The sequence below is a fragment of the Heptranchias perlo genome, chromosome 34 (assembly GCF_035084215.1).
Source record: "Heptranchias perlo isolate sHepPer1 chromosome 34, sHepPer1.hap1, whole genome shotgun sequence".
Classification (NCBI taxonomy): domain Eukaryota; kingdom Metazoa; phylum Chordata; class Chondrichthyes; order Hexanchiformes; family Hexanchidae; genus Heptranchias; species Heptranchias perlo.
In genome coordinates this window covers 2671703-2685917 of record NC_090358.1, presented here as the reverse complement: position 1 = coordinate 2685917, position 14215 = coordinate 2671703, and the positions used below count along the sequence as shown (strand labels likewise).

At 53.7% G+C, this 14215-nt stretch overlaps 1 protein-coding gene across 1 annotated transcript in view; it reads right to left on the bottom strand.

Moving 5' to 3' along the window:
• Positions 1 to 8254, bottom strand: part of ctsh (cathepsin H) — a 37087-nt gene extending 28833 nt beyond the window's left edge. Inside the window, exon 1 of the mRNA XM_067971280.1 lies at positions 7935 to 8254. Coding sequence (XP_067827381.1) covers positions 7935 to 8019 — 85 coding nt within the window. The 5' untranslated portion in view covers positions 8020 to 8254. The remainder of the gene's footprint in view (positions 1 to 7934) is intronic.
• Positions 8255 to 14215: the final 5961 nt, after the last annotated feature.

Sequence of the window (14215 nt, the reverse complement as noted above, 5' to 3'; positions counted from 1 at the left end):
TGCAATCCCGACCCACGCAATCCCGACCCACGCAATCCCGTCCCGTGCAATCCCGACCCACACAATCCCGACCCACGCAATCCCGACCCACGCAATCCCGTCCCACACAATCCCGACCCACACAATCCCGACCCACACAATCCCGACCCACACAATCCCGACCCACACAATCCCGTCCCACGCAATCCCGACCCACACAATCCCGTCCCACACAATCCCGTCCCACGCAATCCCGACCCACACAATCCCGACCCACACAATCCCGACCCACGCAATCCCGACCCACACAATCCCGACCCACGCAATCCCGTCCCGTGCAATCCCGACCCACACAATCCCGTCCCACGCAATCCCGACCCACACAATCCCGACCCACGCAATCCCGACCCACGCAATCCCGTCCCACACAATCCCGACCCACACAATCCCGACCCACACAATCCCGACCCACACAATCCCGACCCACGCAATCCCGTCCCGTGCAATCCCGACCCACGCAATCCCGACCCACACAATCCCGTCCCACGCAATCCCGACCCACACAATCCCGACCCACACAATCCCGACCCACACAATCCCGACCCACGCAATCCCGTCCCGTGCAATCCCGACCCACACAATCCCGTCCCACGCAATCCCGACCCACACAATCCCGACCCACGCAATCCCGTCCCGTGCAATCCCGTCCCACGCAATCCCGTCCCACGCAATCCCGACCCACACAATCCCGACCCACACAATCCCGACCCACGCAATCCCGTCCCGTGCAATCCTGACCCACACAATCCCGTCCCACGCAATCCCGACCCACACAATCCCGACCCACACAATCCCGTCCCACGCAATCCCGACCCACACAATCCCGTCCCACGCAATCCCGACCCACACAATCCCGACCCACACAATCCCGACCCACACAATCCCGTCCCACGCAATCCCGACCCACACAATCCCGACCCACACAATCCCGACCCACGCAATCCCGACCCACACAATCCCGACCCACACAATCCCGACCCACGCAATCCCGTCCCGTGCAATCCCGACCCACGCAATCCCGACCCACACAATCCCGTCCCACGCAATCCCGACCCACGCAATCCCGTCCCGTGCAATCCCGACCCACACAATCCCGACCCACGCAATCCCGTCCCACGCAATCCCGACCCACACAATCCCGTCCCACGCAATCCCGACCCACACAATCCCGACCCACGCAATCCCGACCCACACAATCCCGTCCCACACAATCCCGACCCACACAATCCCGACCCACACAATCCCGACCCACACAATCCCGACCCACACAATCCCGTCCCACACAATCCCGACCCACACAATCCCGACCCACGCAATCCCGACCCACGCAATCCCGTCCCACGCAATCCCGACCCACACAATCCCGACCCACACAATCCCGACCCACACAATCCCGACCCACGCAATCCCGACCCACACAATCCCGTCCCACGCAATCCTGACCCACACAATCCCGTCCCACACAATCCCGACCCACACAATCCCGTCCCACACAATCCCGTCCCACACAATCCTGACCCACGCAATCCCGTCCCACACAATCCCGACCCACACAATCCCGACCCACACAATCCCGACCCACGCAATCCCGACCCACACAATCCCGACCCACGCAATCCCGTCCCACGCAATCCCGACCCACGCAATCCCGTCCCGTGCAATCCCGACCCACACAATCCCGACCCACGCAATCCCGACCCACACAATCCCGACCCACACAATCCCGACCCACACAATCCCGTCCCACACAATCCCGACCCACACAATCCCGTCCCACACAATCCCGACCCACACAATCCCGACCCACACAATCCCGACCCACACAATCCCGTCCCACACAATCCCGACCCACACAATCCCGACCCACGCAATCCCGTCCCGTGCAATCCCGACCCACACAATCCCGACCCACGCAATCCCGTCCCACGCAATCCCGACCCACGCAATCCCGTCCCGTGCAATCCCGACCCACACAATCCCGACCCACGCAATCCCGTCCCACGCAATCCCGACCCACGCAATCCCGTCCCGTGCAATCCCGACCCACACAATCCCGACCCACGCAATCCCGTCCCGTGCAATCCCGACCCACACAATCCCGACCCACACAATCCCGACCCACACAATCCCGTCCCACACAATCCCGACCCACGCAATCCCGACCCACGCAATCCCGTCCCACGCAATCCCGACCCACGCAATCCCGTCCCGTGCAATCCCGACCCACGCAATCCCGACCCACGCAATCCCGTCCCACACAATCCCGACCCACACAATCCCGACCCACACAATCCCATCCCACACAATCCCGACCCACGCAATCCCGTCCCACACAATCCCGACCCACACAATCCCGTCCCACACAATCCCGACCCACACAATCCCATCCCACACAATCCCGACCCACGCAATCCCGTCCCACACAATCCCGACCCACACAATCCCGACCCACACAATCCCGACCCACGCAATCCCGACCCACACAATCCCGACCCACGCAATCCCGTCCCACGCAATCCCGACCCACACAATCCCGACCCACGCAATCCCGTCCCGTGCAATCCCGACCCACACAATCCCGTCCCACGCAATCCCGACCCACACAATCCCGACCCACGCAATCCCGACCCACGCAATCCCGTCCCACACAATCCCGTCCCACGCAATCCCGACCCACGCAATCCCGTCCCGTGCAATCCCGACCCACGCAATCCCGACCCACACAATCCCGTCCCACGCAATCCCGACCCACGCAATCCCGTCCCGTGCAATCCCGACCCACACAATCCCGACCCACGCAATCCCGTCCCACGCAATCCCGACCCACGCAATCCCGTCCCGTGCAATCCCGACCCACGCAATCCCGACCCACACAATCCCGACCCACACAATCCCGTCCCACGCAATCCCGACCCACACAATCCCGTCCCACGCAATCCCGACCCACACAATCCCGACCCACGCAATCCCGACCCACACAATCCCGTCCCACACAATCCCGACCCACACAATCCCGACCCACACAATCCCGACCCACACAATCCCGTCCCACACAATCCCGACCCACACAATCCCGACCCACGCAATCCCGACCCACGCAATCCCGTCCCACGCAATCCCGACCCACACAATCCCGACCCACACAATCCCGACCCACACAATCCCGACCCACGCAATCCCGACCCACACAATCCCGTCCCACGCAATCCTGACCCACACAATCCCGTCCCACACAATCCCGACCCACACAATCCTGACCCAAGCAATCCCGACCCACACAATCCCGACCCACACAATCCCGACCCACGCAATCCCGACCCACACAATCCCGACCCACGCAATCCCGACCCACGCAATCCCGACCCACACAATCCCGACCCACACAATCCCGACCCACACAATCCCGACCCACGCAATCCCGACCCACACAATCCCGACCCACGCAATCCCGACCCACACAATCCCGACCCACACAATCCCGACCCACACAATCCCGACCCACGCAATCCCGACCCACACAATCCCGTCCCACGCAATCCTGACCCACACAATCCCGACCCACACAATCCTGACCCACACAATCCCGACCCACACAATCCCGACCCACGCAATCCCGACCCACACAATCCCGTCCCGCGCAATCCCGACCCACACAATCCCGACCCACGCAATCCCGACCCACACAATCCCGTCCCGTGCAATCCCGACCCACGCAATCCCGTCCCACACAATCCCGACCCACGCAATCCCGACCCACACAATCCCGACCCACACAATCCTGACCCACACAATCCCGACCCACACAATCCCGTCCCACACAATCCCGACCCACACAATCCCGACCCACACAATCCCGACCCACACAATCCCGACCCACACAATCCCGACCCACACAATCCTGACCCACACAATCCCGTCCCACACAATCCCGACCCACACAATCCTGACCCAAGCTTTGGCATCTCAAGCAATACCATCTCTAGTGGCCACTCTACGTGTATGAGCCTAGATGGTGAGTGGGGGCTATTGGAGCATGAGGGATGTCACAGCAGAGTCTGGTCCCATCTCCACTCGACATGCACACGTGCAAAATCCAGCTGGAGTTACACGACTGCGATTGGAACGGGAGCAACGGGCAGATCCAAGGGAGCTGCGGAAGTGTCGTCTTCCGCAACTGAGACCAGTTAACAGCACTGAGCAATGATCGCCTAAGGGGGTCACCTGAGGGCTTCAATAGTCAACCAGAGGTTCACTCCCAGCTTTGTTCCCTCGATCTTCCACATGCCGAGTTTTGGGACTATGCTCTGTCTCAACGGGAAAGCACAGTACGAAGGTCATATAGTCCCCAGCAGAGAAGGAGGGAAAAATATCAACAGGAGAGTCTGCACTCAGACAACTGCCCACTGGCGGTAGTTGGGAGCCAGTGGTGGAGGCCTGGGTGTGAGTGACCTGTTCACCCGCACTCCTGGGCAGTCGGGGCTGTAGGAGAATGGGGCAAAGTCCAAAAGTCCAGATGTCCAATTGGTGTAGAAATTGGGATTTGTTGCACCTGTTTTTTGGGTGTAAAACGGGCACAAAGAGAGAGAACTTGCATTTCTACAGTGCCTTTCACAACCTCAGGACGTCCCAAAGTGCTTCACAGCCAATTAAGTACTTTTGAAGTGTAGTCACTGTTATAATGTAGGAAACACAGCAGCCTATTTGTGCACAGCAAGATCCCACAAACAGCAATGTGATAATGACCAGATTATCTGTTTTAGTGATGTGGTTTGAGAGATAAATATTGGCCAAGACACGCGGAGAACTCCCCTGCTCTTCGTCGAAATAGTGGCCATTGGACCTTTTGCATCCACCTGAGAGGGCAGACAGGGCCTCGTTAATCAACAGTGCGGTGCTCCCTCAGTACTGACCCTCCGACAGTGCGGCGCTCCCTCAGTACTGACCCTCCGACAGTGCGGCGCTCCCTCAGTACTGACCCTCCGACAGTGCGCCGCTCCCTCAGTACTGACCCTCCGACAGTGCGGCGCTCCCTCAGTACTGACCCTCCTACAGTGCGCCGCTCCCTCAGTACTGACCCTCCGACAGTGCGGCGCTCCCTCAGTACTGACCCTCCGACAGTGCGGCGCTCCCTCAGTACAGACCCTCCGACAGTGCGGCGCTCCCTCAGTACAGACCCTCCGACAGTGCGGCGCTCCCTCAGTACAGACCCTCCGACAGTGCGGCGCTCTCTCAGTACTGTCCCTCCGACAGTGCAGCACTCCCTCAGTACTGACCCTCCGACAGTGCGGCGCTCCCTCAGTACTGACCCTCCGACAGTGCGGCGCTCCCTCAGTACTGACCCTCCAACAGTGCGGCGCTCCCTCAGTACTGACCCTCCCACAGTGCGGCGCTCCCTCAGTACTGACCCTCCGACAGTGCGGCGCTCCCTCAGTACTGACCCTCCGACAGTGCGGCGCTCCCTCAGTACTGTCCCTCCGACAGTGCGGCGCTCCCTCAGTACTAACCCTCCGACAGTGCGGCGCTCCCTCAGTACTGACCCTCCGACCGTGCGGCGCTCCCTCAGTACTGACCCTCTGACAGTGCAGCGCTCCCTCAGTACTGACCCTCCGACAGTGCGGCGCTCCCTCAGTACTGACCCTCCGACAGTGCGGCGCTCCCTCAGTACTAACCCTCCGACAGTGCGGCGCTCCCTCAGTACTGTCCCTCCGACAGTGCGGCGCTACCTCAGTACTGACCCTCCGACAGTGCAGCGCTCCCTCAGTACTGACCCTCCGACAGTGCAGCGCTCCCTCAGTACTGACCCTCCGACAGTGCAGCGCTCCCTCAGTACTGACCCTTCGACAGTGCAGCACTCCCTCAGCACTGACCCTCCGACAGTGCAGCGCTCCCTCAGTACTGACCCTCCGACAGTGCAGCGCTCCCTCAGTACTGACCCTCCGACAGTGCAGCGCTCCCTCAGTACTGACCCTTCGACAGTGCAGCACTCCCTCAGTACTGTCCCTCCGACAGTGCGGCGCTACCTCAGTACTGACCCTCCGACAGTGCAGCGCTCCCTCAGTACTGACCCTCCGACAGTGCAGCGCTCCCTCAGTACTGACCCTCCGACAGTGCAGCGCTCCCTCAGTACTGACCCTTCGACAGTGCAGCACTCCCTCAGCACTGACCCTCCGACAGTGCAGCGCTCCCTCAGTACTGACCCTCCGACAGTGCAGCGCTCCCTCAGTACTGACCCTCCGACAGTGCAGCGCTCCCTCAGTACTGACCCTTCGACAGTGCAGCACTCCCTCAGCACTGACCCTCCGACAGTGCAGCGCTCCCTCAGTACTGACCCTCCGACAGTGCAGCACTCCCTCAGTACTGACCCTCCGACAGTGCAGCGCTCCCTCAGTACTGACCCTCCGACAGTGCGGCGCTCCCTCAGTACTGACCCTCCGACCGTGCGGCGCTCCCTCAGTACTGACCCTCTGACAGTGCGGCGCTCCCTCAGTACTGACCCTCCGACAGTGCGGCGCTCCCTCAGTACTGACCCTCCGACAGTGCGGCGCTCCCTCAGTACAGACCCTCCGACAGTGCGGCGCTCCCTCAGTACAGACCCTCCGACAGTGCGGCGCTCCCTCAGTACAGACCCTCCGACAGTGCGGCGCTCCCTCAGTACTGACCCTCCGACAGTGCGGCGCTCCCTCAGTACTGACCCTCCGACAGTGCGGCGCTCCCTCAGTACTGACCCTCCGACAGTGCGGCGCTCCCTCAGTACTGACCCTCCGACAGTGCGGCGCTACCTCAGTACTGACCCTCCGACAGTGCGGCGCTCCCTCAGTACTGACCCTCCGACAGTGCGGCGCTCCCTCAGTACTGACCCTCCGACAGTGCGGCGCTCCCTCAGTACTGACCCTCCGACAGTGCGGCGCTCCCTCAGTACTGACCCTCCGACAGTGCGGCGCTCCCTCAGTACTGACCCTCCGACAGTGCGGCGTTCCCTCAGTACTGACCCTCCGACAGTGCGGCGCTCCCTCTGTACTGACCCTCCGACAGTGCGGCGCTCCCTCAGTACTGACCCTCCGACAGTGCGGCGCTCCCTCAGTACTGACCCTCCGACAGTGCGGCGCTCCCTCAGTACTGCACTGGAATGTGTCAGCCTGGATTTTGTGCTCAAGTCTCTGGAGTGAGACTTGAACCCAGGACCTTCTGCCTCAGATGTGAAACAACTACCAACTGAGCCAAGCTGACACTTGAATTCCAACGACCCTGGGCCTTAGTGTTATTAGAAACGACAGCAGAAAATGGGGTGGGCGCAAAAGTGGGAGATGATCCATCGTCGCGGCAACTCCCAGATTCAGGGTCTGGGTGCACAGATGAAGTGGTCACTGCCGAGGTGTGTGAGAGGGTGGTTGGTGCCGGTGGAACTTGCCCAAGTACGAGTTGCTATTTGTGAGAGAGAAGGGGAGGAAACTGGGCGGCAGACTATTCCAAATCCTTATTCACCTTTTACCTACATGGAACAAAGCCAGATAATCGATACGCCTGCAGCAGTCTAAGTTTAAAATCATAGAATCTTACAGCACAGAAGGAGGCCATTCGGCCCATCGAGCCTGAGCCGGCTCTTTGAAAGAGACGACCAATTAGTCCCACTCCCCCGTTCTCTCCCCGCAGCCCTGCAATTTTTTTCCTTTTCAAGTATTTACCCCAATTCCCTTTTGAAAGTTATTATTGAATCTGCTCCCACCGCCCGTTCAGGCAGTGAATTCTAGACCGTAACAACTCGCTGCGTAAGAGAACAATTTCTCCTCATCAAAATGTCTCTCACTGCACAAAAAGTAACCGGCTGCCCAGAGTTTGAATGTTAGAAACAAACTCTGGTTCCCTGCCCCGTGTTTCCAAAGACACTTTCTCCTTACCTTTGAAGGATAATTGAGGCATGCTGCACACGGTGTGAAAAAGCAGGACGATCGGGATAAGTGCCTCCAATAGACCCATCTTCATTTTCACGGAGTAAGCTCCTCGACTGTGGGCAGAGCTGATGCCGGTATTCCCCTGCCTTCTGCTACAGGTCACTGCTTACACTTCCTCCTGCAGGCATCTGTAGCGGGGAGGGGGGGGGTGGGGGGGCAGCTGCTAGACTTTAATCAGATGTGAAACTCAGAGAGAGGAAGTGAAACGACTGCACAGGGAGCTGCACCGTGTCAACAAGTAACTCAGCTTTGGATCAGTTTCATTTACAATTGGAGACCGTCGGTGAGAAGAGGGGAGGAGACAATGAAACGAGCAAAGGAATGCAATAAATGGAGGATAATACAATCCACGGGGTGTGTTGAGAGTGGATGTTTGAGATAAAGTTATAAACCCCGTGAGTTTGGATTTAGTACAGTGCTAAGACTATGAGATGTTTTTCCCTCTGGTGTTGACTCCACCATGTGGGAACGAAGGAAACTTTGCTCCACAGCAATCCTGGCTCCGTTACAAGAAAATAAATTACTGGCAGATTCTTGTAACAAGAGATTTTCAAGAAAAGCTGGGTAGGACTGTGTTATATCCTAACTCGCACCAAGTCCCGTTCACCCATCACCCCCCTGTGCTCGCTGACCTACACTGGCTCCCGGTCCGGGAACACCTCGATTTTAAAATTCTCAATCTTGTTTTCAAATCCCTCCAGGGCCTCGCCCCTCCCTATCTCTGTAACCTCCTCCAGCCCTACAACCCTCCGAGATCTCTGCGCTCCTCCAATTCTGACCTCTTGAGCATCCCCGATTTTCATCGCTCCACCATTGGCGGCCGTGCCTTCAGCTGCCTGGGCCCTAAGCTCTGGAATTCCCTCCCTAAACCTCTCTACCTCTCTCTCCTCCTTTAAGACGCTCCTTAAACCCTACCTCGTTGACCACCTGTCCTAACATCTCCTTATGTGGCTCAGTGTCAAATTTTGTTTCATAATCGCTCCTGTGAAGCACCTTGGGACGTTTTACTAATTTAAAGGTGCTATATAACTGCAAGTTGTTGTTGAGAGAGACATGTGAGGAGATTTGTGAGGCACTGACAAACATTTGTGGACTCTGGGGAGGTGCCAGTAAATTGGAAACAGGCCAATGTGGTAAGGATTTTCAAGAAGGGGGACAAAGCAGACACAGGCAACTATGACCCATTAATCTTACTGCAATTCCATGTAAAATAATGGAATCAATTATCAGCAGGAAACTCGGGGATTATCTATATAACAACCACCTAGTAACCAGCAGTCAGCACCCTTTAGATGTGTGAGGCCCTGCTGGGCCAAGTTCTTGATTTATTGGTCAGGAAGTGACAACCTAAGTTGACTGTGGTAAACCCTAAGACTTTGTGCACTTAGACATCCAAACAAATGATTACTAGTTAAGACAGAAAAAAAAACTTGCATTTATACAGCACCTTTCACAACCTCCCAAAACACTTTACAGCTCATGAAGTACTTTTGTAGCGTAGGCACTGTTGTAATGTTGCAGCCAATTTGTGCACAGCACAATCCCACAAATGGCAATGAGATAATGACCAGATAATCTGTTTTTTAGTGATGTTGATTGAGGGATAAATATTGACCCAGGACACCGGGGAGAACTCCCCTGCTCTTCTTCAAATAGTGCCATGAGATCTTTTACGTCCATCCTGAGAGGGCAGGCAGGGCCTCAGTTTAACATCTCATCTGAAAGACAGCATCGCTGACAGTGCAGCACTCCCTCAGTACTGCACTGAAGTATCAGCCTAGATTTTATGCTCTAGTCTCTGGAGTGGGACTTTGAACCCATGACCTTCATGGCCCACAGGTAAGAGTGCTGCCCACCGAGCCACCAGATTGCAGTAGTAGCTGGAGCCAATTTGGAAGAATCCCAGGCCGGGTCCGTCCCTCCATATCCTGCCCGAGATGAATCAAACTCTGAACAACACTCACACTCATGTATTGTCACCCTGAGATAAAAGAGTTTTATTGTCAAGAGGTAATCAGGAAATGCGTATTGATACAAAATGGGTCGACTTCAAAACAATCACTGCAAATATTCAGGCTTAAAGTGTCACCACTACCTCACAAGGTATCGTGTACAGCATTCTTGGAATTTTCTCAGTGGCCCCTCCATTTCTGCCACTTGAAAGTAACTGAATCTTAGGTACTTTACAATGATTCAGATATGCAAAAATTAATACTATTTTTAATATATTCATATGATTTGCACTAAATTCTACACTCCTGTAAAAAATATTTAAGCGAGGCTACATATACTGGAGAAACACTTCCTGGGCGGTTTCTCCCACTTTTATCTACTCTAGTTTTTATTATCACTAAATACCACCCTTTATTAGCATTTAATACATATTTTCAACTTTTGCTCATTGCTTGCAGTGTGACAGTCAGCAACCCACAACTCTCTTTTGCCGCCTCAGCTGGCATCGTAAGGTGAAACCATGTGTCTGAGAGACGATGACATGCCAGGCTCGGTAGGGTAGCCTCCCATCCAGTCTTGTCCTCATTTTCAAATCTCTCCACGGTGTCGCTCTGCCTTGTAGGAGAGACCGTCTCTAGCTGTACGACTCAGTCTAACCCCTCCACTCTCCCATCTATCCAATTGCTGCTCAAATCCACTCCCTCCAGTCCACTAGCCTATCCCACTGTTCTTTGGAACTCTCTTCCTTTGCTTCTGTAAAAGCCTCTTACAAACTTTTCCTTGTCTGTGCTTCCAGTTGCCCCACACTTCCCCCCTCAATCTTTCCCTTCTTCTGCTTGGCGTCCTCTCTCCTTCTATACATGCTGACACATTCTTCTACATGAGGCACAATAGATCAATGCAAGTTGCTGTGGTTTTGGACCCAACAATTTAACAAGTAACAGTCCATGCTTTTCACTTACTTAGAAACATAGGAACAGGAGCAGGCCATTCAGCCCCTCAAGCCTGTTCTGTCAATCAATTAGATCATGGCTTGATCTGTACCTCAACAGGGCTGAAAGATTGGCGTCTGATGGTGAGGTGGAGGGAACAGAGGATGAGCAGTAACCTGGAGTGAAAGGAGTGGTTTATGCGGAGTGGGAGGTAACGGCAGGAGAAGATTACCCCAATAGGGTGCGACAAGGCAATGGAGCGATATGAAAACCAGGACGAAAATCTTGAAGTCGATTCACTGGGGCATAAAAAGCCAAGATGGGTCAGCCAGGGCTGGGCGGGGCTTTGTGTGGGATTGGATTCAGAGTTCTGGATCAATGGGAGTTAGTGCAGACAGTGAGGAGGACACTTGAGAAATCGATCCTGGAGATGATGAACATGTGGATGAAGGTTTTGGCAGAAGGGGTAAGGCAGGGGACAATATTACGTTGCTAATACTAATATTTCACTTCTAATATTATAAAAATTTATTAATTTGGAAATGCCCTTATATTTGTACTGGGCATAAGTACGTGGAGCCATCAAGGGGATTCTGCCTCTGAAGTATTTTACAGTCATGTAGAATACAAAGATAAAGTATGCAGTTTACTGTGTCATTCAGCTTAAAAACATTGCACACTGGCTGTTATCTGTAAAGCCCAGATACAAAGCCGCGCAGCTCAGTTGCCATAACAACTGAAGGTTCTGGTTCAATGGGATGTACTGTTGAGCTGAGGTGAGGGATATATCTGGAGAGACCGTGTCTGGTATTGCACGATTTGTCATTATTAAACCGGGAATTCTTATTATGTACAGGAACGTACCTTTGGCGCTCTGTCTACTGTACTCCCTCTTTTGTACCAGGCCTGGCTTTCGTGTGACACTGGGGAGTCCAGGTTAGATTGCAAAATTCAGATTAGCAGATAACGGCCATCAAGAATTGCAATACACTCTGCTGTGCTTTGACAGCTGGGGACTGACCAGAAACTCTAACTGCAGTGGTAGAAAGCAATACTCTGCATTTAAACCTACTCCACAAGTCCCACTGCACCATTTAACATAGGTAGAGGATATCTACCCTCTGAATAGAAAATTCGTTCCAGGTTTTTGGTGGCGGAATTTCTCAGCCTTTGCCTGTTTATACAAGGGCTACTAATTGGTCGTTATTTTAATGAGTTTTAGAAAAGATTCTAAGCAATATTTATCTTTAATTTGTCAGTACACTCAGGATAAATGGAAAATAGAGTCAAACTGTTGCCAAGTTGAGAGGGTCAGGAAACAACAGTTTGTAGGGATTTGGGAGAATTCACTGTGTCTAAGTTTTGAAAGTGAGAGAGCCTTTCATCATTGCTGACCTCAGGATCAGATATTAGGGAAATCCTGTACTGAAGCTCCTCCATCGTAAAAGGGCCCAAGACTTCTTAGTTCCCCGTCCTCTACACAGATGTTACAAAATGATAAGAAAAAGGCATCGATGGACTCGTTACCATTGTGTTGCTGTACATGGTTGAACGTATCTGGAGACACTGCGTTCAGATCTGGGCACCACTCCTCAGGAAGGGTATATTGGCCTTGGAGGGGGTGCAGCAGAGATTCACCAGAATGGTGAAAGGGTTAAATTATGAGGACAGGTTGCATAGACTAGGCTTGTATTCCCTCGAGTTTAGAAGATTAAGGGGTGATCTGGAATCATAGAACAATAGAAAGTTTACGGCACAGAAGGAGGCCGTTCAGCCCATCGTGTCCGCACCAGCCAAAAATGAGCCCCCAGCCTAATCCCACATTCCAGCACTTGGTCCGTAGCCCTGTAGGTTACAGCACTTCAGGTGCACATCCAGGTACTTTTTAAATGAGTTGAGGGTTTCTGCCTCTACCACCCTTTCAGGCAGAGAGTTCCAGACTCCCACCACGCTCTGGGTGAAAATTTTTTTCCTCAGCTCCCCTCTAATCCTTCTACCAATCACTTTAAATCTATGCCCCCAGGTTATTGACCTCTCTGCTAAGGGAACTAGGTCCTTCCTATCCACTCTATCTGGGCCCCTCATAATTTTGTACACCTCAATTAAATCACCCCTCAGCCTCCTCTGTTCCAAGGAAAACAACCCCAGTCTATCCAATCTTTCCTCATAGCTGAAATTCTCCAGTCCTGACAACATCCTTGTAAATGTCCTCTGTACCCTCTCTAGTGCAATCACATCCTTCCTGTAATGTGGTGACCAGAACTGTAAGCAGTACTCAAGCTGTGGCCTAACTAGTGTTTTATACAGTTCTAGCATAACCTCCCTGCTCTTATATTCTATGCCTCAGCTAATAAAGGAAAGTATTCCATATGCCTTCAGGGATCTGTGGACATGCAATCCAAGGTCCCTCACTTCTCTACACCTCTCAGTATCCTCCCATTTATTGTGTACCCCCTTGCCTTGTTTGCCCTCCCCAAATGCATTACCTCACATTTCTCTGGATTGAATTCCATTTGCCACTTTTCTGCCCACCTGACCAGTCCATTGATATCTTCCTGCAGTCTACAGCTTTCCTCCTCACTATCAACCAATTTTTGTATCATCTGCAAACTTCTTAATCATGCCCCCTACATTCAAGTCCAAATCATTAATATATACCACAAAAAGCAAGGGACCTACTACTGAGCCCTGCGGAACCCCCCTGGAAACATCCTTCCAGTCACAAAAACACCCGTCGACCATTACCCTTTGCTTCCTGCCACTGAGCCAATTTTGGATCCAATTTGCCACTTTCCCTTGGATCCCATGGCTTGTACTTTTTTGACCAGTCTTCCACGTGGGACCTTGTCAAAAGCCTTGCTAAAATCCATGTAGACTACATCAAATGTACTACCCTCATCGACTCTCCTTGTTACCTCCTCAAAAAATTCAATCAAGTTAGTCAGACACGACCTTCCCTTAACAAATCCATGCTGACTGTCCTTGATTACTCTGTGCCTTTCGAAGTGAGGGTTTATCCTGTCCCTCAGAATTGATTCCAATAATTTGCCCACCCCCGAGGTTGGATGGAATGGTCTGTAATTACTCGGTCTATCCCTCGCTCCCTTTTTAAACAACGGTGCAATGTTAGCAGTCCTCCAATCCTCCGGCACCACGCCTGTAGCCAGTGAGGATTGGGAAATGATGGTCAGAGCCTCCGCAATTTCCTCCCTTGCTTCTTTTAACAGCCTGGGATACATTTCATCCAGGCCTGGTGATTTATCTACTTTCAAAGATGCTAATCCCTTTAATACTTCCACTCTATGTTTATCCTATCCAATATTTCACACTCTTCCTCCTTAA